The sequence below is a fragment of the Cupressus sempervirens genome, chromosome 8 (genome assembly GCF_028749045.1).
Source record: "Cupressus sempervirens isolate cs-2001-9-10 chromosome 8, ASM2874904v1, whole genome shotgun sequence".
NCBI lineage: Eukaryota > Viridiplantae > Streptophyta > Pinopsida > Cupressales > Cupressaceae > Cupressus > Cupressus sempervirens.
In genome coordinates, this window is record NC_143125.1 from 612,361,969 (window position 1) to 612,386,134 (window position 24,166).

Consider the following 24,166-nt stretch of genomic DNA (forward strand, 5'->3'; position numbering starts at 1 on the left):
ATGAAGTCTATCCTCCTATCCTCCGGTGGCAATGATGAAAGATTACATCGATGAATTTCATGATTGACGCCTTTGGGATCCTGATGACTACAGACACAACAATGTTTATATTAGAGTGGCGCAGCAAAAGTTTGTTGACAGTGTGATATAGAGAAGGTTTAATTCTAATTCACTCATTCCACCTACATAGTTGGTTTGGGACCCTGGAGCTAATGGTCTTTTGTTCAATTACAAATTACTTGAGGGCAAGCAACCTTTGGATGGCAAGGATTTGTGATGTCCACATCTTTAATGTAATAACTTAATTAATTAATTGGTCCTGAAGATTAAATTAAATAATAAATGGCCTTTAATTAATAAATATGGGGCCCAAATTAATGGAGTAATAAAATAATTAATATTGTCAACCTGTTGTAAATCTCCAGATTCTTCTTTAAGGCCTTTATAAGATCACTATGTTCCCCCAAGTTTCCGGTACGGGGACGACGGGACGGCTTTTCGGGACGGCAAATTTTTTTGGCGATTTTGGGGACGAGGGGGACGGCTATATATATATAGGGAAATTTTAAAATATAAATTGAAATTTGTAAACATACATGTCATTCATATGAAACTAAGCACAAAGCATGTCATTTAAACATAATAAAAACATAACATACAAAATTTGAATGCCATCTACGAAATAATATCCGATTTTACTATTTAAGTACCCAATTGTCAAAATGCATATTAATACAATATCAGAGAACATTGAACAATGAACATTAAGTTATTAACAATTGTCAATATCATAAAACTCATAATGATAAGCATGATAAATCTGAAAATCAAAATCAAAATATACCCAACGCTATAGGCCCAAAGGGTAGAGGGCTGCCATAGAGTAATAAGTATCATATTATCAATGTATCATAATCATGTTCATGTTCAACACAAAAAGAAAAACATAGAAAATGAAGCAGACTGCTGCTCCTATTCTGCCTCTACTGCCATGGCATCAAAATTAGAGTCCTCCTCACTGTCATCCTCCACAGGAAGCATGGTCTCATCTAATGGAACCCCAACCAGTCCCGGTGCTATGTCATCCTCATCTATCTGGGCCACATCCTCAGGCTCAACATCCCATCACAAAGCTGGTGTCTGCCTATAATCTGGAGTATGATGATCGGCAAGTCGAAGAGCATGATGCACTGTCACTAGCTTTTCTGCTCTTTTAGAGGTAAGTCTATTCCTCTTGATAAAGTGGATATATGAATATGTGGACCAATTCCTCTCTGCAGCTGAGGAACTGGCAACCTATGAAAGGAGGCAACTGGCAAGTATCTTTAACTCGGGTGTATCTCTCCCATGCCAGGTCCACCATCCAATAGGATCCCTCTGTGCCAAAATAACTCTATCCAACCTTGCTTGTGGCTTACCCAAGTTTGGGCCACGAAGGTTGGTGAAGTCAAGGAACTGTGCACGAAGAGTAGAGGCATCTTGAGCTGAATACATCTTATCAATTGCTCTTGTGAAGCCATCCAAAACCTCAGGATCATCACATGAGAGGCCCCTTCCACCCAACTGTGCATACCATTTGGGATTTAGAGCAAAGGCTGCCATATGAAGCGGGGTATTCATTATGTTCCACCTCCGCGTCACAATAGGCCTAATATGCTCCTCATAAAAGCCCAATGTAGGATCCTTTACCGCAACAATTCTCATCTTACCCAACATGCTATCAATAATCTCATAGATCTCTCTCAAACTAGGAGCATCAGTATCAGCATATCTAATGACATCAACAATAGGTGCTATGACAGAGCAAATATATCTGCAAGATCAAGATGCCAACAAAAATAAAAATCAGAATTAGAATTTTAAGAATTTTAAAATTATTAGTAGGAAAATCAGCAAGCAAAAGACTAATTGTAAATTTAAAAATCAACAACTTACTTCATTGTGGACCACCAACTCTGATCAAGGATCATTTGCCTCACCACTTTTCCTTCAGAGGACTTAGAATGAGACCATCGTCCCCACTCTGGATTCACCACCATCAATTGAAGGGCCTCATACACCTCAATCATCCTCTCCATCAAGATGAAATATGTGCAATACCTATCGCAACAATTTAAAATTTAAAATTTAAACTTAAACATTAATGATTAAAATTTAAAACAAAATGCATCACATGTAGGTAAACTTATAAATAATTTTTTTAAATAACTTAAAGTTAAAACAAACTAAAAGTAAACTATACTTATAATTGACATACCTTGTCTCGGCTGGTTTGAGGAACTCCTTCTTAGAGAAGGACCTAAATAGAGCAAGTGAAGTGTGGTGGTTGCAAATAAACATTTGCACTTCTCTAGCTTCTAGCATCGCTTGTTTCACCCATTCAATCTTCCCTATGTCCTTCAATGCATTGTTCAAGGAATGAACACAAGAAAAGGTCCAAAATATGTGCCTATAAGCACCCTCTATCATCAAACCAGCTGATTTGCACACAGGTGCAGAATCTGTGATAACCTGTACAACATTAGAGAGCCCAATCATCTCTATGGCATCTCGCAAAATGGTGAACTGGAAATCTGCATCCTTCTTCTTTCCTGAGCAATCTATGGCTCTCAAAAAATAAGAGCCAGCAGGGGATGTGACAATGATATTGATGAGTGGTCGATGTCTAACATCGGTCCACCCATCCATCACAACAGAGCAGCCTGTCCTAACCCAAGTGCATCTCATATCCCCAAATAACAAAGCAACCTTTTGAGTACTCTTCATCTAAGATAGTGGTTCGTAGCTTATGCTCACCGGGGGGTTCAAATGAGAAATTCATGTTCAAAATATCTTTCACCCTTTGTTTATAATAAGTGGAACGGGCTGAATTATATGGGATACCATTAGCAACAAAGAATCTACCAATGGATGTCTCACACTTCTCCTTTGCCTGTGCATTAAACATACTTTCCACCGAGCCCTTCTCACCACTACTTATCTTTCTCTTCCCTCTAGAGCCACTAGGGCTGCCACTAGTACCAATGGCGGATGAAATATGCCTAGATGATTGTGAGAGAATGGATGGTGATGTCACTGTCAAATTTTGCCCCTCCATTTCAGCCTCTAAGTGCAATCTTTGGCATTCTAATTTTTGTTCATCGGTTAGGTTAGGACAAGCTTGGACTCCTTGGCATGAAACACCTAAAAAATGTGACTTCACTCTTGTATAGCTGCCCCTAAAATCATCAAGACAAACATGACAATCCCACACCCTAGTCCCTCCTGAATTCTTTTTATCTTTTGCCCGATGTGTGACATATTGGAGAAGAGGTTTTTTCCTATTGAAAGGACCTTTTGCAAAATTCTTCATAATGGCGGAAGGGCATTTAAACAAATCAGCTTTAGGATTGGGTTTTTGCCTAGTGTCACTACTAGCAACATCAACCTCTACATTGTCTTCTTCACTACTACTACTTGTACTCCCACTGCTGCTCATTGTGTTTAAATATGCAATTGAATAGATATATGAGCTGAAACAATGAAAAAAAATTAAAAAATCAGACTTTGCAAGCTGCAAATTTATTAAAAAAATGATAGATGAAAGCACAAAGAGTTTTCTACTTACTTGATGGACAAAATAGAAGATCAAACCCTTGGTCAAGCTCTTGGAAGCAAAAATATTACCTCCTCTACTTGCAAAATGAAAACTTCAGCCAGCTGCAACATAAAATGAAAACCAAACAATTGTTAAAACAACTTAAATGTGTGGAGTTATATACATTTTAGGGTTTTTTGAGGAGTGGGGCCCACTAGCCGACCAAGAAGGAGGGATTAAATATTTTTTTTATGTTTTTTTTTTTAAGTTTTGAGCATACAAAAAAGGGGGACAACCGGTCGTACCCGGTACAGTCGAGGGATGTCTGGACGTCCCCTTTCCATACCGGTTGTCCTCCCCACGTCCCCAAGTTTTTGAAACGTCCCCTGAAAAAAGGGGACATTTGGGGACAGCTGGGGGACGTCCCATACCTGTCCCCCCATCCCTAGGACATCCCCGTCCCCGAAACGTCGGGTTTTAGGCCGGGTACGCATCCCCGAGGAACATAGTGTCTGAGCATTTGTTGTGGTCCCACAACACACGCCCCATTCCTTACAAGGAATGGGAGCCCACTCCTTTTTTCGAATTCCCCAATTAACCACTCGGGAATCAAAAATTTTTTAAAGTCAAAAAATTAAAAAACCCAAAAAAATTGAAAAATTTGAAAATGACAAAAAATCGAAAAAATCAAAATATATGTATATATAAATTATAAAAATCAAAAATAAAAAACAAAATAAATAAATAAATAAATAAAATAAATAATAAATAATTTCGAGCGCCTGCGCAGGGCCACAGGTGGGCGAGAGGTTATAAAATCCCCCACCACCCTACCTCAACACTTTATCATTTTCCATTTTCAATTTTTGCTTCGCCGAGCGCACAAAGGTAAATGCATTAGTGGCTAACCAAGGGCCACGCTCGGCACGCCCTAAGAAACCTGCGCGTCGCGCACTCTTTGGTGCCACCGTGCGTCGCACACCCTTCCAAACGCCGAGCGCCCCACGCACTTCCAAACATCGTGTACCGCGCACTATTCCAAACTCAGCACGCCCTTGGTAACATGGCGCTACGCGCCCAACCCTTGCCACGAGCTTCACCCACACCAGCGCATTGCGCTCTCCCGCTCCCGTCATCTGCACACACTTCCACGCTTCCAAAAGACGCACTCTTTTTCGCATTTTTTTTCAATCACTAGTTGGTTAATTAATAAAATAATGCTTTTACGTTTTTTTTTTTTAAGTTTTCGTTACTGTCAACTGACAAATGCCTTTTCTTGTGTCGTACAAAGATTAAAATGGCATCCACATCTGGAATGGCACCCAAGCCCATCGTATTTAAGTTCCAAGGCGTACCCTCGAAATCAAGGTTCCATTATGATCACACAGAAATCAGAGATGCTGACCTAGGACACACGGATTTGGGAGAATTCCTAAGAGTTTGCAACAAGCCCACCGAGAGATCAGCTCTAGTCTCCTCATTGATTCGTTCCGGATCGGTAAACGCAACTTCGCATCCCGTATCGATGCAGTCAGCAGAACTAATCATGACACTAGCGCAACATTTTGTTGCTGAAGAGAGAGTGGTCAAGAGTGTCAAAGGAGAAGTCGGATTGGACCTACGACCCGACAACATTGAGAGGGTCTTCCATCTCTCAAGGGTAGATCAATTCATTACTCTCATAGAAAGCAGCAAAGAGATGGTACAGGGAGCACCAAAAGGAGGCAATAGACATCATACAATCGTCTTACCTTATTGAGAAGCCTCCTCGGGGAAGGATAACAAGCAAAGTTGATATGACTCGAGGATCTATGAAAGAGGATATTGGTTATTCCATCATTCTTTTGAGCAGAGTCATGGGTTTACCTGCAGCAGGCCACCTCAGCACTTTTATGATCAACTTCATTGAGACCATCAGAGCAGCAAAGATACCACTGGACTGGGCCACCACACTAAGTGAAAACTTGTGTGAGCAATTAAGGGCAATAAAAGACAAGAAGTTCTATATGACTTCTCACATGGTATACCTGCTTGCAGCGAGGGCGACAAACTACCCTAGTTTGTATAGGAGAGGTAGTATGCAGGAGCCTAACACCTGGCCATACATTGTCTACCCTTAACTAGTGACGAAGAAGCTCTCGACACAGAGCAAGGAGTATAGAATCATGAATGACGCATTCATTTTTGCAATCATCCGGTTCATTGAGGGAGATTATGGAAAGAGGCTATCCGATGAAGCAGAAGCACAAATAACAATTCTCGGAGCCTACTTCATCTAGTTTAAAACGTTCACATATTTGCGAGTACCTGGTGCCTCCATTAATCCTAAGAAGCTCTCGAGATATCCAAGTGACAAATTGATATTATTGGAGATTTTTCGGCAGATTCAATTTGCATATGAGAGGGTAAAGAGACAACGGAGACCTTGTTGGGCATGGCTCTTGGTCATTGGACCATATCAGGTGAAACGGAAACAAGATATTCCATCCTTCAAGTGGGAGTGGGAGAATTATCCCCTTGAGGAATACAATTCTCCCCAGCCCTATTTTGATAATATTGGGAGAGTGGAGAGTTTGGCCGGTAGGGAATTCCACCATGAGGATGTCGTTGAAGATCACTGGATGAACGCAACAAACGACTACGATGTCCGCATAAGGGATTATTGTAGGATGACTTTGTATCTAGCAGAGAAGGCTCTCCAATTGAACATCCCAAAGGAGATAAGGCAACAGGATTCGAAGGAGCTACTGGACCCCTTGTTCAACTCAGACAAAATAGGAGAAAGGCCCATTATGAATGTTGAGGTTGACAAGGAGGAGGTCAATGATATTAATCATCAGGTGAGGCATGTCATCAGAATGACGAAGGATTGGATCAAGAAGTCTTTTCTGCTTGATCCAATACCTAACACAGTGATCTTCTACGCGCATGCCCGCCCAGAAAGAGTTAGAGGGAAGAAAGTAACAATTCCTACCTTTGCGGCCCAGTCTTGTATCAAGCCAGAGACAGTATACCAACTTGATCGCCCGGTTGGATACTATCACCCTCCAGAGAGGAAGGGAAAGAACAAAAGGAAGAGGACCTCCCCTCAGACGATTCAAACAGAACAAGCTGAAGAACAGGCGCCTCACCAGCAGCAAGAAGAGAGTGCACAAAGGTCCGAGGATACTGGAGCTACTCAAGTCCAAGATGAACCTCAATTGCCTCCCGTTGTGCCCAACTAACCAGAAGAGGGAGAGATTCCACAAATTTTCATTCCTCCTTCGCAAGAAGAGCCAACTTCTCCTTCTGTCTCCAAGAAACGAAAGAAGATTAAGATCCGGATGAAAAAGAGGCAAAGGATCAACGGAAGATTGGTGCCTTCCCCATTTGTTCCCGAAACCATTCCAGAGGGAGACAAAGAGGAGGAAGAAGAAGAATCAGAAGAGGAAAAGGAACAAGTTCCCCTACAGGGAAGAACTCGGCTAGCTAGAGCCGCGGAATTACAAAGGAGAAAGAGTGCCACGAGTACCTCGCCATCCACCCAAGCAGAACCTTTAGAACTCTCTTCTTCAGAAGATGAAGTACAATAGTGGGTGGATGAGCAGAGTGAGGAGGACGATAACATTTTCACAATGTCAAATTTTGACTTTATGCCAGTAGGTACAGAGTTGATTGGGGATAAGATCAGGGACACCCCTACAGGTCTTCAAAAGATGAAGTACAATAGTGGGTGGATGAGCAGAGTGAGGAGGGCGATGACATTTTCACAATGTCAAATTTTGACTTTATGCCCATAGGTACAGAGTTAATTGGGGATAAGATCAAGGACACCCCTACAAGTGAACCTCAACAAGAAGACTGGACGCAAATGCTGCCAGACTCACAGGGTCCTGATCTTACTCCCCCATCTCCACCACAAGTCACAGTGGTAGAAAGGGGCTTGGTGACTCCTCCACCTCAGAATTCAAAAGAAGAGTAGGTTCAAAAGGAACCATCACAGGAAGAGCAACCGAAACAAATGGCAACCAATGAAGTGTCAAAGGAGGGACAAATGGTGGAATATTCCCAACCACCTTCCCAAGACACTGAGGTGCAAGCTGCAGGATCCACGAAGACTGAGGCTACAGAAGGGGAGCCCTCACAACAGGAGACAACTCCGAGCAGGAGTAATAAGGGGAAGGAGGTAGTAGAACATACCCCTTCATCCTCAAGGGCCAAGTCATCCTCTGAACACATTCTTGGGTGGATCCAGAAAGAAACAATAAGGAGTACTAAGCCTCAATTCCGTGCTTCGGAGGAGGACATTTGTGACATTGCAGAAATTTTGAATAAACCTGAGTCTCCATCACGCGAGGCAACGCCGCTAGCGTTTGCCACCACTACACGGAATCAGGAATTGTTTGCACAAATGGTTGTTCCTCCCAAAGACACAGATGTGGAAAGCCTTGGTCGCCAAGATTAAGAATTGAAGGAGGTTATGTTGGGAAGACCTACACGGGATTCAACCCTACTAATGATGACCATGGGGGTCAAAGAGGTCCTCAAGAACATGGAGCAAGATGAGGCCGAATTCCAAGCACTTCAAAGGAAGGTTGAGATCCTAAAAGAATATCTAGCCGAAGTAGTTGGTCCTCTGGATCCTGAGCGCCCCGAGCAAAATTTGAATACCATACTCAGAGAATGGGGACGTGTACAGTTAAACCCATTTTTGAAAGCCTATAAACAGTGGCGGGAAAGTCTTAGAGGAGAAAGGTGTTTTGATTATTACAGGAAATTTGAAGTTACTGCATGCTACGCAGGAGAATGTGAATAAGATCATAGCAATTTTGAAGCAGGACTTCGGGATTATGGATGAAGTACGGGCCTAGAGTAAGGATTTGCAAACTCTACAAGCCATAAAGGGGCAAAGGTACTGCATTTTGATCGACGTATATACGGGAGAAGAATTAGATATGATTGACGACTGGATTGAGAAGATAGCGGATAGCAATAAAGTAATGGAAACATTACATGAGGAGATCCATCGGCTCAAGGACCAAGCCCGAGAGCGAATTTTGGAAGTAAAGAAACTATATAGCGATGCACGCTTGAATATTTTTGGGGATGAGGAACGAGAAAAGTTATTGCCTGTTGAGGTAGTAGCAGAAAGTTTTAAGAAGACTTTGGAGGAAGCATCCAGCGATGAAGATATCCGGCAAGCCTTCAGGACAGAAGAAGCCCTATTTGAATTGGACACCAAACTTGGGGATTTTGCTAATACCCGAATTGAGGTAGACAAGTACAGATAGAAGGTCAAAAACAAATATGAGGCTTTAGATCTATCGGATGCGGCTAAAATTACTGAGATGATAGAGAAATTCAAGGGCAAACATCCAAACATAGCTTTGGGATGAAGAAGAACAAAACCCAGATGCCAGAATTTCAATTTTGACAAAGTAAAATTTTGAGATTTTGACCCTGTCGAGGTCTACAGGTCCGCAAGTCCACAACTCCAGAGGTGCGCCGGCAGTTAACTGCTAGTTCCAAAAATAGCGCTTTCCATGCATCGGAAACTTATTCTGACGGCAATTTAACTTCGACACACACCTATTAAAGGACCAGCTTCCAATTTTGGCACTCCCAGATACTCCTACTTCGACTAAAGGCTTTCCTCCTCTTTCTTCTGTAATAATTTCTTTGTTTTATGACATGTAAAGGCTCGTGCATCCAATTAGTGAATAAAATATGGATGGAGTCCTACTAAGCACCAAATTAATTGTTAGATTGTATATAATTAGTTTATTTTATTGATTAAATGCATTTTATTGCATGAAGAATATCTCTCACTCTCAACACAAATTGAGGAGACAATTTCTTATAAATACCCCATTGTAATATGTAAAAAGGGCCGCCGTTATTATGCAATAAAATTATGCTTTTGGTGCTCGCATTTGGAGTGTAGTGATTCTTGCATGAATATGTCATTATTTTGTGAATTTTGTTCATGAGATTGTGATTGAGCCAAAGTTTTATTGCGTTGTTTCTGGTTGTGCGATCTTTTAATTCTGGTGTTTGCTACAGTTTTACGAATTCCGTTGAGGTATCTAGCTTGAGAAGAGATCATCGAATCGTGCTTGCATAACTTTTTGTCTCGCATGAGCGCACTTTCCATGGCCTTAAGATTTGATGAAGGGTGAAATATCATACGATTGTTAAAATTTCTCACCGACGATTGCATCAATGGAATCTAGGAAGCATTGCTCCTGTTTTCATTGGTTACCTACCGATTCATTCGAAAGCTTAACTCGCAGTGTGTTGTTTTCTGTAGCTTATGTCCGTTAGGTTTTTTCAATTTCATGTTATTTGCTTTACAGTTTCGTTATTTGCTTTGCTAACCCCTTGTTAGAATAAGAACTCATATTAGTTGCATTGTTAGATTGCATTCATTAAAAACAGAAAAATACAAAAACATAGTTCTTTTGTGTGTTGTTTTGAAACAACGTGCAAATTCTTTATTTCATCTGAGATCAAAAGCGAACTAGCAAAGGCCTCCTCGTGAACAATCACATTTATCTTCAACTGAGCAGATTTTGGTGCATCGCAAGACAAATACAGAACCTTGGAGTTGATCCAAAAGATTGGCTTTTCAAGAGAGGAATTTGCAAGAATTCCTGTCGTTTAGCATCGTGCATAACGACAGCTCAACAGCATTGTAATGGATCATGGATTGGATTTTGTTTCATTTTGTATTTCTAAAGGTTGAAGTCTACAGAACTTGTTTGCTATTTTGGAGGTGGAAGATCCTCCCTATTATGAGATCACAATTTCAGTGGTGCAGCACCACCCTATTCTGTCGTTAAAGTTATCGCTTGGATATCTCACCCTGCGTCACATTTGTTAATTGTCATCATTTGACAATTGCTTCGTTTTTGCTCTAATTTTGTCCGAAATACATAATCAAGTATTATCATCAATTGCAAATTAATGTATGTGTCGCAAAAGTTTGGCAACTATCTCTGGAGTCTATTGAGCGCGGATCTTCTAGATTGTGTCGTGGTGAAAACTTTGCTGGTGTATGTTTGTTATATTTGGCACCTAGTTAATATCTTAATGCACATCTATTTGGCATCTAACTATATAGTTTGCATAACCTGAAGGCGACTCAACATACCTAGTCCCTGCCAAACCAAACACACCAAATCACCGTATGGCAATCCTTCTCCCTACCTCTATACAACACATCCACTCGCCCCTCCACCGTATGACCGTACAGAACCAAGTTGCTTTCCCTCACCGTACAGATATAAAAGTTCATAAAACACTCCTACTGCCACCGTATAGTTCAAACAGACCATTGTACGGTACCATTCCAAGCTCAAATCATACACCCTTGGCAGATTTGACTTGTCACTTCCATACAGACCCTGTCAATGTACTCCTGCAGAAGGAATCAAGGCATACGAAGTCATACATTAGGAACGGGTACATTACATTGAGTTAATTTATATTTGTCTATATCATATTATTTATTTATTTATGTTGTGCTTATTATCATTTACTATTAAATCCTATTTCGAAAAAGGTAACATACTTTCTACAATATTCACTTTTGTATTTGATTTTATTTATTTATTCATTTATTGTAATATTATTTTTACTAAATATTATTTTATTGATAATAGATTATATAGATTTAATTATTATTTCTTATTTTTATGACTTTATTATCATGATTTATTTAATAATATTATATGATCTAATTGTTATTAAATTCTACCTTAAAATGAGGACATGTCACTTTTCGTTGTTATTTTTAATTTTAAAACTTGTGTTATGGACAAAACCTTGAAATTTATTTAGGTTTCATTCAAAAACATTTTTTTTTCTTTGCTTTATCTTTAGTGATTTTCTTTTGTTTCATTATAACCTTTTAGCAAATTCATTCCTTCTTCCAATCTTGAAGAGATAAATTGCTCTTGTGAATCATAATCCTGTTTAAGTACTCTTCTCAAAATAATTATGTGGATAGAAGTTGTTTTCATTTGCACATAAGAGTAGACATGTTAAAAATCTATTAGTTAATAATATATGTAAGGTTAGTCTATTTGTAATTCTTTTGTATTGAAGCAACATCTCCACATTAATTGTGGAAGACAAGGAAAATACTTAGTATAACATCCAAGGATATCTGACACAAGAAGACAAACATATTGGCAAGCTTAACACTATAAATATGGGCATACATGGCCAATAGAATATAGAATTATGGATTAGCCACTTTCCCTACAATTATTCAAAAATTATATGTGTTCTAGCAAGGGATTAGCCATAAATTTGAACTTGGAATGCTACCAAATGTGTATTACAACAAATGAAGATCTTCCTTTCAGACTAACAGCCCAACTTAAGAGAAAAAGAATGAATTCTTGGATAAAAGATAACAATATTGAAACTAACTGGCCAAAATCTATGACTAGGAATTCTCAAAACACCTTGCATCTCTTGGTCAATGCTTGATCTAAGGTACTCATTTCTACGTTCTTGCTTGAGACCTCAACTTCACGGGCACCTTTCTTTATTTTGTTGTGCATATTTCCTACAAACAAGAGATTAAATGTTAAACAGACATCTCCAAATAAAATTCAATCTATCATGCAAAACTATTGAAAAGAAAAATATTTACAAAGTTAAAAAAATATGATGATTGTCTATGATATAATAAGTTGACTAACTTACCAGCTTGTCTTTGTTTAGGACCCACAAAACAAGACAAAGTGAGAGATATATATCCTTGAGAAAAATGAACCACAAAATATTTAATTTGATTCCGAAAATCTATATAATAACAAAGACAATTACTAAGACCATAATTTCAGAAGAAAAGAGACCACACTCTTACATTATGTAGAAATAGAAAAGACGGCTCCCAACTATTTCCTACTATTAATTCTGTGTACCAGACATTATACAATGATATTCAAGGTGATGTTGCCTATTTAGGACCTAGCTGATCATATGATGGCTAGTAAAAGATAAATATAGGAATCACATATGGAAAAGACAAATTAGACAGCATATAGCTTAAAGATTAATAAGTTATTAAAGAAGCGTGATCTATAATGTCCCCTTCTTTTCAATGAGACATGTATTGGAGACCATAGGCCTATTTTATTCTTGCAGGCTAAGTCAAGCATTTTAAGGTAATGAGTAATTAACTAAATTTTAAATAGTCCCAAGCTTCTCAAGAAAATTTATATTTAATTAAATAAAGCTGAACCTTGCTTATTTTAATAAAGTGACTTTATTTGATGTCAATGAGAAATTCATAAAGTGGGTCACTTTATGACTAAGAAGATTAAATATTTCTCTCAAGATGGGATGTAAAAGAACTGAGAACCAAAAAGCAATTCATTCTTGACTTAATTATTTTCTTGCAGAGCTTTGAGAGCTTACGCTTTTGGTTCAGCAAACTCTAGAACGAAAACACTTGGGTTCTCTCTTGGTTTATTGGACAGAAACCCGTTTCAGCCAATCTTAGTAGTTTTGCACAAGATTCACAGGTTCATCTATTGCATTGAATTTCAAATTTTGGGTGTGGGAAAGATATATCTTCTTTGCAGATTGAAGTTTGATGATTTTCTGGAGGTTTGCAGGTAATGGAAAATTATTATTTTCTCTTATTTGGATAAAGATTTATCAAACTATTGTTTTTCAAGCACCACTTTGACAACTGCCGGGGTATGAAGATAAAACATCATTTTAAGAATCAAGTGGAAGTTTGGGACACCATAGACAAGGGAAGAACCGATATAGTGCTGGTAGGTGAAAACGAACCGGTATTTAGATGAGTAGAAGACACTGATGGCTTCCATACAAAAGGTAAAGTTTGGCATGGGAAAAAGCAGGTTGATAGAAGAATTTGAACAGCTAGAGAATTATTTGTGGGCCACTCGTCGTTAAGAGTTTAAGTGCTATCATTGGTGGAGGTTGTGGGTAATAGGAACACACCTTTTGGGTGTAAGGGAGATTTAGGGAAGTAGTAGTCATTGAAAAGGAGTGTGAGGATTTGAAACCTTTTCCACAACAGTTCGGAGAGGTCATGAGGGAGAAACAAACCAATTAGTTGATGTTGGACAGATTCAGTGCCCTGCAGAAATTTGTATGCTCGCAACTGCTAATATAAAGGTCAGCGAAGTGATTATTCTGACTTTTGCATTTGTAAAGAACAATAGAAACATCCTTCATTGGTTATTGTTTGATCTTGGAATGAATGACAAATTCTTGACATATTGCTTCAAGTTTTATGAATGATAATATATAGAAAACTTGTTCAAAACCAACAAACCAAACATTATAAAATATTGCATTCAGAAAACTTTTTAACCAGTATGCAAAAGAAGTATTTGACAGAATGACAACGGAATAAAATTGTGAATGTTCACAAAAATATGGCATAGAGAATTAGCTCACATAATTACAGGTCCAACCAATTTGATTAAATATATTTTTTCAATGTCAGCAAGGAATCTCAATAGCTTTGAAAAATAGGTCAATGACTGAAAGAGATAACACGTGCTTTAAAGTATTCATTAAGAAACTTTGCAAATATTGTGACTAATTAACCTTAAATATATTATAGTCATTATGAGTTAAGGTTTCAGGAAGTAGAACAACTAAGTTACTCTCAAAAACAACCCTTGCTTAATAGTAGAATAGTCCCAAATGCAAATTAAAAACAGCTTGAGAAGTTTGTCATTATTTCAAAAAAGAAAAATATTTGTAGTCTAAAATGTTAGAGTGATTAGAATTTCTACAAATTTGTACTATATATGTCTTTTAATTTTCAGAATATAATTCTTACTAATTTATGTATCTTATTTGCAGGTTGTAATCAGAATATGGATAATTGTATTTTTATCAAATGTAGAAATGATGCTTGAACCTGTTGTCCTGCATTTTGTCACCACAAAATGTAGGTAACAGTACGAAACTTTTCCAAACTAGTTTCGTATTTCTCTAAGCTTATTTCATTATTTGTGCAAGCATAACTTTGATTGTGTAGTATGAATTTGGGAGAAAAGTGAATAAAAGAAGCAATTGGATTCGAAATTTTGACTGGAAACAATTGTGATAGAGCAAATTAGAAGCTTTGACTGTAATTTGTTCCTATTGTCTTTGATTCATGTTATTATTGTGTGTTCAATAATAGAGCATAGTGATTTAAGAAGCAATCGGAGCCGAAGCTTTGACTGGGAGCAATTGTGATAATACATAGACAAGAAGCTTTGACTGTAGCTTGTGTTACCATCTCAACTTCATGAAAAATAGTTAGAAGTTCCCTACTTCTAGAAGTCTTTGCACCCCAATGGTAGAGGTTTCTCTTATAGAATAGAGATCATCTACTTTTGGAAGTCTTTGAGCCCCAATGGTAGTGATTTTTCTTATAAATTAGACAAACAGGACATAGAGCCAAACCAATACGCTTTCAATCAGCCTTTAAGTTGGTGTTGGTTTACTGGTATCACCATTTCCAGCTATTAGATAGAAGTGTGGTTAGAGATTTCACCTTGCCCATTACTCGCTCCACGAGTAAGTGGATTCTTTCCTAAAATTTAAGAGGAAAGAATATTGGTAACGCCCCTTACAAAATCTCTCAACTTCTTGCTTACCTTGAGTTGATCCAATGAATGGTGAGAAGGGAAAGCCTTCCCTTTAAGGTAGGCGAGACTATCTCACACGCCATAGTTGGTCATCCTATTTTGTGACTGGATTTTACCCAAAACTGTCGATTGCAAAATATCCACCCAACATAACCAATATTGAGAAATAGCGATTATTATTTCAGAAGTCGAAAACTGATCTTTGATGCTTGATCTCCAAGAAACAAACACTAATTGATTTCGGTGTTCTTCTTTGAAGATCGGATCTGCAATATATATCTATAGAAGAGGTATGTCCCATGAGCAGACATGTCTCCACAAAGTGGAGGCATGCCCATTCTAATGTGCCATTTCATTACAATTTAGACATGCGATCACTAAATGGGTTTATGCATTATTATGTCTTTAACAAACATGATCAGTATAGATAATGTAATCAAGTTTAATTTGATTGTAATATTTGAGCAAACAAATATCCGATCTGAATAATATCACCCATAAACAAAGCTCGATCGAGATTATGAATACAACATGAAATGATAATAATCTGCAAGTAATAATCTCCAATTGCAGATCGAAATTATACTTTGAACTTATGATGTTTCGATCAGGTACATGGGTGATGATCAATTGCCAAAGATTAGATCAAATGATGATATTGTTATAAATAATTAAATATGTATATATATTAGTATACACAGTGTATACTAACACACACACACATATATATCATAGAATCGATCATCATTCCTATATCTGACCAAAGCTATCATTTGTTTGACACTCCCTCTTAGCTGGGGAATACAAAGTTTTAACCAAGTATAGATCACAACAATAGGCTCATCTATTGTGAGAAGAGATATCACCTTACTCGTGATATCAAAAGATATGATATGCTCAAGAATATCAAGTGACATGAAATTCTTCATAAAATATCAAAATTATGATGTGCAATGACATCAAGTCTCATGATCTCTACCATAACAAATCATAGTATATCCAAAAATGCATTATCCACCATGATTCTCTCATAAGGATCATAATGATCTTCTACGGATATCAAGTCTCATGATATCTATCAGAACATCCAAGAGATACTAACAATCATCACATGTCAACGGATATCAAGTCACATGATATCCATCATGATAGTGAGACTAGTCATTGTAACATCATCATCTTACAATGCCAAATACAAATGATCATTATTGAAAAGATTATCACCTTTCAATAATATACACAAGGGGCCCATAAAGTCATGGAGTCACACACATGACAAAACAAAAACAGTTTACACATTGAACATCTTTTACATATGTATGTTAATGCAAAATTATTTCAGACTCAATCTCAATAATGACTTACATTTTCAACCATACCAAGTTTCTTCGTAAAGTGTTCAACTTTCACTCTGGAGAGAGGCTTGGTGAAAATGTATGCTATCTGATTGCTTGTAATAACATACTCCAACTGAATAACATTCCTTTCTACCGTGTCTCTCAAATAGTGATAAGGAATCTCTATATGTTTTGATCTATCATGGAGCATTGGATAAATTGAAAGCTTAATACAACTCTGATTATCACAATGTATAATAGTAGGATTCAAGGGCTCACCAAATAATCCCACAAACAATTTCCAGAGTCATACTTCTTCTCTTGCACTCATAGAGGTTGCAATGTATTCACCTTTTGTTGAGCTTTGTGCCATGGAAGATTGTTTCCTATTGATCCATGAGATTATAGCCAATCCTAAATTGAAGCAACATCCTAATGTGCTTCTCCGATCAGTTATACTTCAAACCCAATCTAAATCAGTGTATCCATGTAGATCCAGGTCTACATTTTTGTATTTAAGACCATACCGAATAGTACCTAGAAGGTATCTCAATATAAGCTTTACAACAACAAGGTGTATCTCCTTTGGTTCACGCATATAATGGCTTAGAGCATTCATTGCATAACATTGATCTAGTCTTGTGTCTTAACCAACTACATCAATGATCCAATTATTTGTCTATAGAGGGTGGGATCTACAAATCTTGATTATGTCATTGCTTCCTTCAATTTGTGTTAATTGGTTTCCATAGGTGTAAACATAGGTCTATAGTCCAACATTCCAAACCTCTTTAGAATATAATAGTATAGTTTCCTTGATTGAGAGTGATACCATCTAATTTTTGCCAAACTTCCAACCCAAGGAAGTAATGTAAAATGTGTAAGTCCTTCATCTCAAATTCTAAGGTCGGGTCCTTACACTGAGTGATAAGGTGATCTCTTATGATTAGCAATTCATCAACATATAAAATAAGTATTAACATATCACCATTAATTACCTTAAAGTAGAGATTTGGATTTGCATCATTCTTGGAAAATCCTAGTCCTATAAGATTGTGATCAATCCTCTCATACCAGGCTTTGGGGGCCTATTTAAGTCCATATAAGGCTTTCTTTAATTTGCATACATGTAAATCCGCATTACATATCACAAAGCCTTCAAGTTGCTCTAAATAGACTTCTTCAATAGTCTCGTTCAAAAATGCAATTTTAACATCCATTTGATGGATCTTCCAGCCTTTAGTTGCTGCTATAGCTATTACTGATTTGACTAAGGTGTAACAGGCAACAAGTGCCATAATCAATACCCTCCTTTTGTGAGAAACCTCTGGTAACAAAATGAGCTTTGTGTTTCTCTATACTGTCATCTGTAGCATGTTTGATTTTGAAGAGCCAACAAATTTCTCTTTTGGTCTTGGTACTATATCCCACACATGATTTTTACAATGGTCCGATATTCTTTTATCATAGAGGTCTCTTACTTTCTCTAAAAGTTCCTTTGGGTGTCACATAATTCTCAGCTCCTTCAATCATCTTTCTAGCCCAAAGCGGTTTCTTTTTGTTGTTAAGTTCTTCTACTTGAGCAGACTGATTTGCATTTATCGTTTCTTCAGAAGACTCCTCTAAGCCTCAACAACAAGATCCTCCTCCATGTCTTTAGGAGAGTCTTGAATTTCTATCTCATGAGAACTCTTGGATCTTTTGAAAGCAATGTCTTCCTTAAAGATGACATCTCTGCTGAGTTCAATTTGATTTTGTCCAGGTATGTCTATTCTGTAGGCTTTCGATGTTTCACCATAGCCCACAAAAGTCCCTTTCTTTCCAATGGGTTCTAATTTAGACCTTTTTTCTTTAGGCACATGAATATAGACAAGGCAACCAAAAATCCTTAAGTGATTTATGTCAAGTTTCACACCGGTGAATGCTTCTCTAAGAGTTTTGTTATATAGATGTGAGTGGGGACATCTATTGTAGACAATTGTCCTAGAGGCATTTGCCCAAAATGAAGTTTCTATGTTTTGTTTCTATGTTTTGCTCGTACAACATTGCTCTAGCAGCTTCTGCAATAGTTTTATTCTTTCTCTTAGCAGCACAATTTTGTTGTGGATTATAAGGTACTGTAAACTCCCTCTTAATCCCATCATTTACACAAAATTCCTTAAAAATTTCTAAAGTGTATTCCTTCCCATTATCTATTCTCAGAACTTTAATTTCCCTCCTGGTCAAATTTTCAATAAGAGCTTTGAACTCCTTAAACCTTTTAAGGATTTCTTCCATCTCTTCACACTTGAGAAAATATATCGAGGTCTTTCTAGAAAAAAATGTACAAAGATTACATAATATAAGAATCCTCCCATTGAGGGTACAAACATGAGGTTACATAAGTCAAAGTGAACTAATTCGAATACATGTTTAGTTTTATTAAAGTTGTTTCGGAAAGTCCCCTTTGTATTCTTTCTAGGGCATAACCATTGCATGCTCCTTCATGGATTTGTTTTAGTTTGGGCAACCCTTTCACTATTTTTTCTACTAAATGGTAGGGCACGAAAATGAATATGTCCTAGTCTTCGGTGCCAAATGTCATTTAAGTCAAAAGTCTAATGAATAAGGGCTTGATTTATGTCTATGCAAAGTTTGTAAAGACATCCTTGTCTTATTCCTATAGTTTGTGCTTTCTTTATGGTGGAGTTCTTTAGCCATTGCAGAACTTTTCCATCCATAAGGTAACCCTATATCCTTTGCCTTCAAGAGTAGAAATGGATACTAGGTTCCTCTTTATTCCTAGTATAAACAATACTCCAGTGAGCTGAAGAGAGATGCCAGACTTCAAATTTATGGTGCAAGTCCCAACCCCCTTTACTGGATAAGTTGAATAATCTCCAAAAGTTACTTCATCAAATTCTTCTATCATGGTGTCTAAGTGTTCTCTAAATCCAGTGTTGTGTATTGATGGTCCACTATCAATTACCCAAATGTTAAAATTGTTTGAAACTTGACTTGAAAAGGCTAAGTAGAAAACATTTTTTTCATAATCATGTTCTATATTAGTCTTTCCAACTTTAACAAAGGATGCTTGTTGTTTTGTTCTATGAAAACACTTGATTGCATAATGTCCATACTTCCTTTCTCATGAGAATCGGTGTTTAATACATGAATATCCTCGTCTATGGGTTTCTGATTATTTCCTCTAGTCATCAATCTGGATTCTTCTTGTAAGCAATTTGTTTTCAACCTATCAAATTTTGGGAGTTTTGACCTTGCACTTATTCCTTGAATAAATGACTCCCATGAAGTTGCTAGGCCACCTAGAGCTATTAATGTTAACTCTTTGCTATCAATTTGATTTCCAACAGTTGAGAGTTGACCCCTTAGTTCAATGATTCTTATGAAATATGGGGTAATGGATTCTCCCTTATTCATTTTTACTTGATTAAGTTGCCTCTTTAGAGCAAGGATTCTACCAATATTGTTCATTTTAAATGTGCTTTCAAGATATTTATACATTAGGTATGCAGTATCTTGTTTTGATAAGATAGGTACTATATGAGATCCCTAGCTGCATCTACTCTAAGTTTCATAGCCTTCTTATTGTTCTCAATCCATTGAGTTTTGTCAAGATCATTTTCTGATTCTATTTTGCTTTCCTTTCCAAATGAGTCTAATTTGTTCTCTTTCACTATCATCATGATCCTTAATTTTCATGATATAAAGTTGGTTGCACCCTCAAGACGATCCTCAATGTCATGTCCCCACTCTAGCTCAGTCTAGCAGAGACATGTGAGTCAGCTTATTATGGGGTCTTGTAGGCTGACAGGGTTGGATAGAGACCCAGTATGGTTATTCAGTGTTGGGGACTTGGTGTTCTGGCGGTTATTGATCAGTTGGGAGACGTTCCTTGTTTTTAGGAGACAGTTCCTATATTTATGGGGTTCATTCCTACTTTTTAGGAGGTATGATCATGCACAGGGTTGGGTTTCCATGAGTTTGCTCTTTGGGTTCAATTTCAAAGGGATAGAGCTTGTTTCCTAAAATTTAGGAGCATCCCTAGATTTTAGGGATGAGACTGCCAATGGATCCTTGATTTCCAACTTCAGTCACAAACAGATGACAGGATGATTTTATGGTTTGTGATGTCAGTTGGGCATTTTGTAGCTATTTGGGTTATATTTTTAATATTTCCTAAGTTAGCGTTTAATAATTAAATAAGGCTAAGTTAATAGCCATTTTGGAGTAATAAGGGGAATTTTGACCTCATTTGGATGCGTACCCCTTAGTGTGATAGCTCGTTGGAAAGGTCTTGAACTTTTCTAAATCTTTCTCTTTGGTCTCAAGGCGATTCAGTGAACGGATTTATGTCTATGGAGAAAAAGGGTCATTTTTAGTAACATTGCCACTTTTAAATAAGACTTAAATCACTTTTATAACCCAACACCTTTTGGAGTCACTTTCGCGTTTGATTTCCTTTGGAAGGGGTTATAAGGAGATGGAGGCGCCATTCCTCATTCATAATATGCATTTTAAACTTGTTTACAAATTTGCTCTGCTTGGGCGATTTTATTCTGGGACGCAAACCCCAGGGTATTTACTGGCTAGGACGTAACCCTCAACAGTATTTGGTCTTGGAATTTTCAGTGGTATCAACTGTTATCAAGGAAGGAGGATGCCATTTCAGCTTGGGTCTGCAGTATTGTTTAGCTAGGCACGATTATTGGTACATGGGAAAGTGAGCCTTGTAGCAGTAGCCGCCATTTGCAGCACTTTGAAATATAGAGAGTCAGATAATCAGCAGCAAACATTTGCATGTTCACAGTCCTTTTCCATCAGCCAGTTTGGCGTCATTGTAAGGAAAAATGTACTGGATCCTCTATTTGGCTCTATAATTCAGAGATCTGCCTCGTACGATTTGTATCAATTCTGATTTTGCTGCATATTGTTATTTATTTTCAGACTCTTTTCATATCATTTGCTCCTTCTCATTTCTATGTTGAATAATCATCAAAAACGCAAAAACAAACAAACTCTTCTGCATTTCCGTCTAGTTCTGCAAGAAAACTTTAATAAACAGGAAAAAGAAAATTAAAAAGAAAAAATATAATAAAGCTACAGCAGATTAGCAGCAGAGATCCATCAGGGATCTTTCAGTGGTATCAGAGCTTACATCCTTCCAGCCTGTAGGGTTTGTGAGAAATTATTACAACAGTTTTTGGCTTCTGAGTATTGGATAAAAACTTTTGATAATTCATTTCAGCATCTGGGTATAAGCTAAAAAGTTTTGATAATTCATATTGGCATCTGGGTAGTCACTAATTGGTGGATTGAATACAAATCTATGCATCCTGGTGGAGAAATACACAGGTTCTACGAGCGCAGGAGAAACCAGTGGCAAGCAGAGGCCACCAGAGACACACAGATACCAACTATGGGTGAGGCACAGGGTGCTGCTGGCGACAGCATGCCTACAGAGGCAGAAGAAAGAGAGATGGTGCGGACCCTATTCACTACTCAGCCCAGGATTGCTCAGGCTTTAAACAAATTACAGGATACCTTGGAGCATTTGGAGATGGGTGGACACAGAGCCAGGCAAGGTAGATCAGTTTCAGTGGCTGATAGTCAACGCAGCCATCAATCCCATTCTTCAATTGGGAGATCCCTTCATTCCAGTAGGAGGCATCGCCATCATACACCTACTACAAATAGGCCATTGCTTCCCCAATTCATACCAGGTGAATGACCAGCACAAGTGGAACCACCAGAAGTGGGGTTTCAGGAGTCAATTTTGGCGGCCACAGCTGAGTGGAGAGCTCTACCTCCTGAGGTTAGGGACATCTTCCCTCTTCCCCAGTATTGTGCACAGCGTAGAGATACAAACAGGTTCAGGGGAGATCGTGGTAATAGACTACCACAGCAGCAGCAGAATTATGACCTCAACAGAGCTACTGGGAAGATTACATTGGCCCCATATAATGGCTCAGGAGACACTAGCGCACGAGCTTGGGTCCACAAGCTAGACATATATCTTTCATTAAGGCCCATGCCTAAGCGTGAGGCTATTCAGTTTGTTGTGTTGCATTTAGAGGGGATTGCCTATGATTGGTGGCATCATGGATTGGTCACCCAAGATCATGCCTTAGTTCACTCCTATGTTGAGTTCACCGAGATTGCACGGTTTGACCGTAAGGATACAAAACTTTATTACACAGAGTTGGCTCACCTTAAACAAAATGGTCATGCAGAAGCCTATATTAATGAGTTCCAGCATATTGCAGTTATGGTACTTGATATGCCCCAGAAACGTAGTGTGACGTTGTTCATTGAGGGTTTACAGGATAGGCTAAAGGGGTTGGTATGCGCTTTCCAACCAGCTACTCTTAAGGAGGCTATTGATGTGACATTGAGACTGGATACTGTTCCCACTTCTTATCAGGCAGATAAGAAACCATTTAGAGATTCAGGGCCTGCACAGAAGGCCAATACATCACAGAACAAAGGAGGGACCTCATCTAAAACTCCTTGGATGAATCAGGAGACGAGGAATGAATTGAGGAGGAAAAAGTTGTGTTTTTAAACCAGGACACTGTTGTATGGGTAAAGGAAAGGTTCATTTGATTGAGGTGACTTCTGAGTTAGGGGATGAGGAGGTTCCTGATACTGATATTGAGGATAAAACAGAGGATGTTGAGCAGTTTCGGACACAGTTGGAGTTAGACACCCCAGAGCCTGTGGCATCAGCTAAAGTAGCTACGGCGACCCTCTCCAGTTATCCTAAGTTTCATGCCTTTCGGTTGAAAGGTACACTTAAGGGTAAGCAAATCACCAGTTTGGTAGACACAGGTGCTACGCATAACTTTATTGATCAGAAATTAGTTGAGAGGCGTGGCTTACAGTACGAGGAGTTTGGTGGTTTTGGAGTGAAGGTGGCTGATGGTGCTATCTTGGGTTGTACCAAGCGGATTCCACAACTTAGTATTTAGATGGGAGATTATACTTTGACTGATGACTTCTATGTGCTTCCCATAGAAGATTATGATGTGGTTTTGGGCATGCAGTGGTTACAAGGTATTGGGCGTTACATTATTGATGACCACAGTATGCAATTAGAGTTTCTTTCTGGTGGGCAGAAGGTGATTTTGAGGGTAGCGTCAGATGTTGGACCTAGAGAGGTGACTTCTCGCAGGATGGAGACCATCCTTAGGCATAATGATGTGCTTTGGGCTACACACTGTTTGGTTAAATCCAAAACACCCAATATCTCTTGATGACCGTGTATTTCATGTGGATATTCAGTCAATGATGGGTCGTCACGGTAGAGTGTTTGGTGATATACCTCCTGGAGTACCACCAGATAGAGGGTTTGAGCATGGTATAGAGTTGGAGGATGGAGCGAAGCTAGTGATTACTACCCCATACCGTCATCCTAGAGCCTATAAGGATGAAATTGAGAAGACTATTCATGAGCTATTGGACATGGGTTTCATTCGGCCTAGTTCCAGCCCTTTTGCTTCTTCTATAGTGCTGGTTAAGAAGAAGGATGGGCTCTACAGATGTGTGTAGACTATAGAGCTTTGAACAAGAAGACAGTAAAAAGAAGATATCCCATTCCGCGCATTGATGAGTTGTTAGATGAGTTACAT

General features: G+C 38.3%; 1 protein-coding gene across 5 annotated transcripts in view; it reads right to left on the reverse strand.

Annotated features, from left to right (window-relative positions):
* LOC149543912 (uncharacterized) overlaps window positions 1-24,166 on the reverse strand; it is a 274,899-nt gene that overhangs the window by 208,494 nt on the left and 42,239 nt on the right. For all 5 annotated transcript variants that reach the window (XM_089798556.1, XM_089798559.1, XM_089798560.1 and 2 more), the window contains exon 2: window positions 12,031-12,134. In XM_089798556.1, the coding sequence (XP_089654682.1) occupies window positions 12,031-12,134 (104 nt within the window). The remainder of the gene's footprint in view (window positions 1-12,030; window positions 12,135-24,166) is intronic.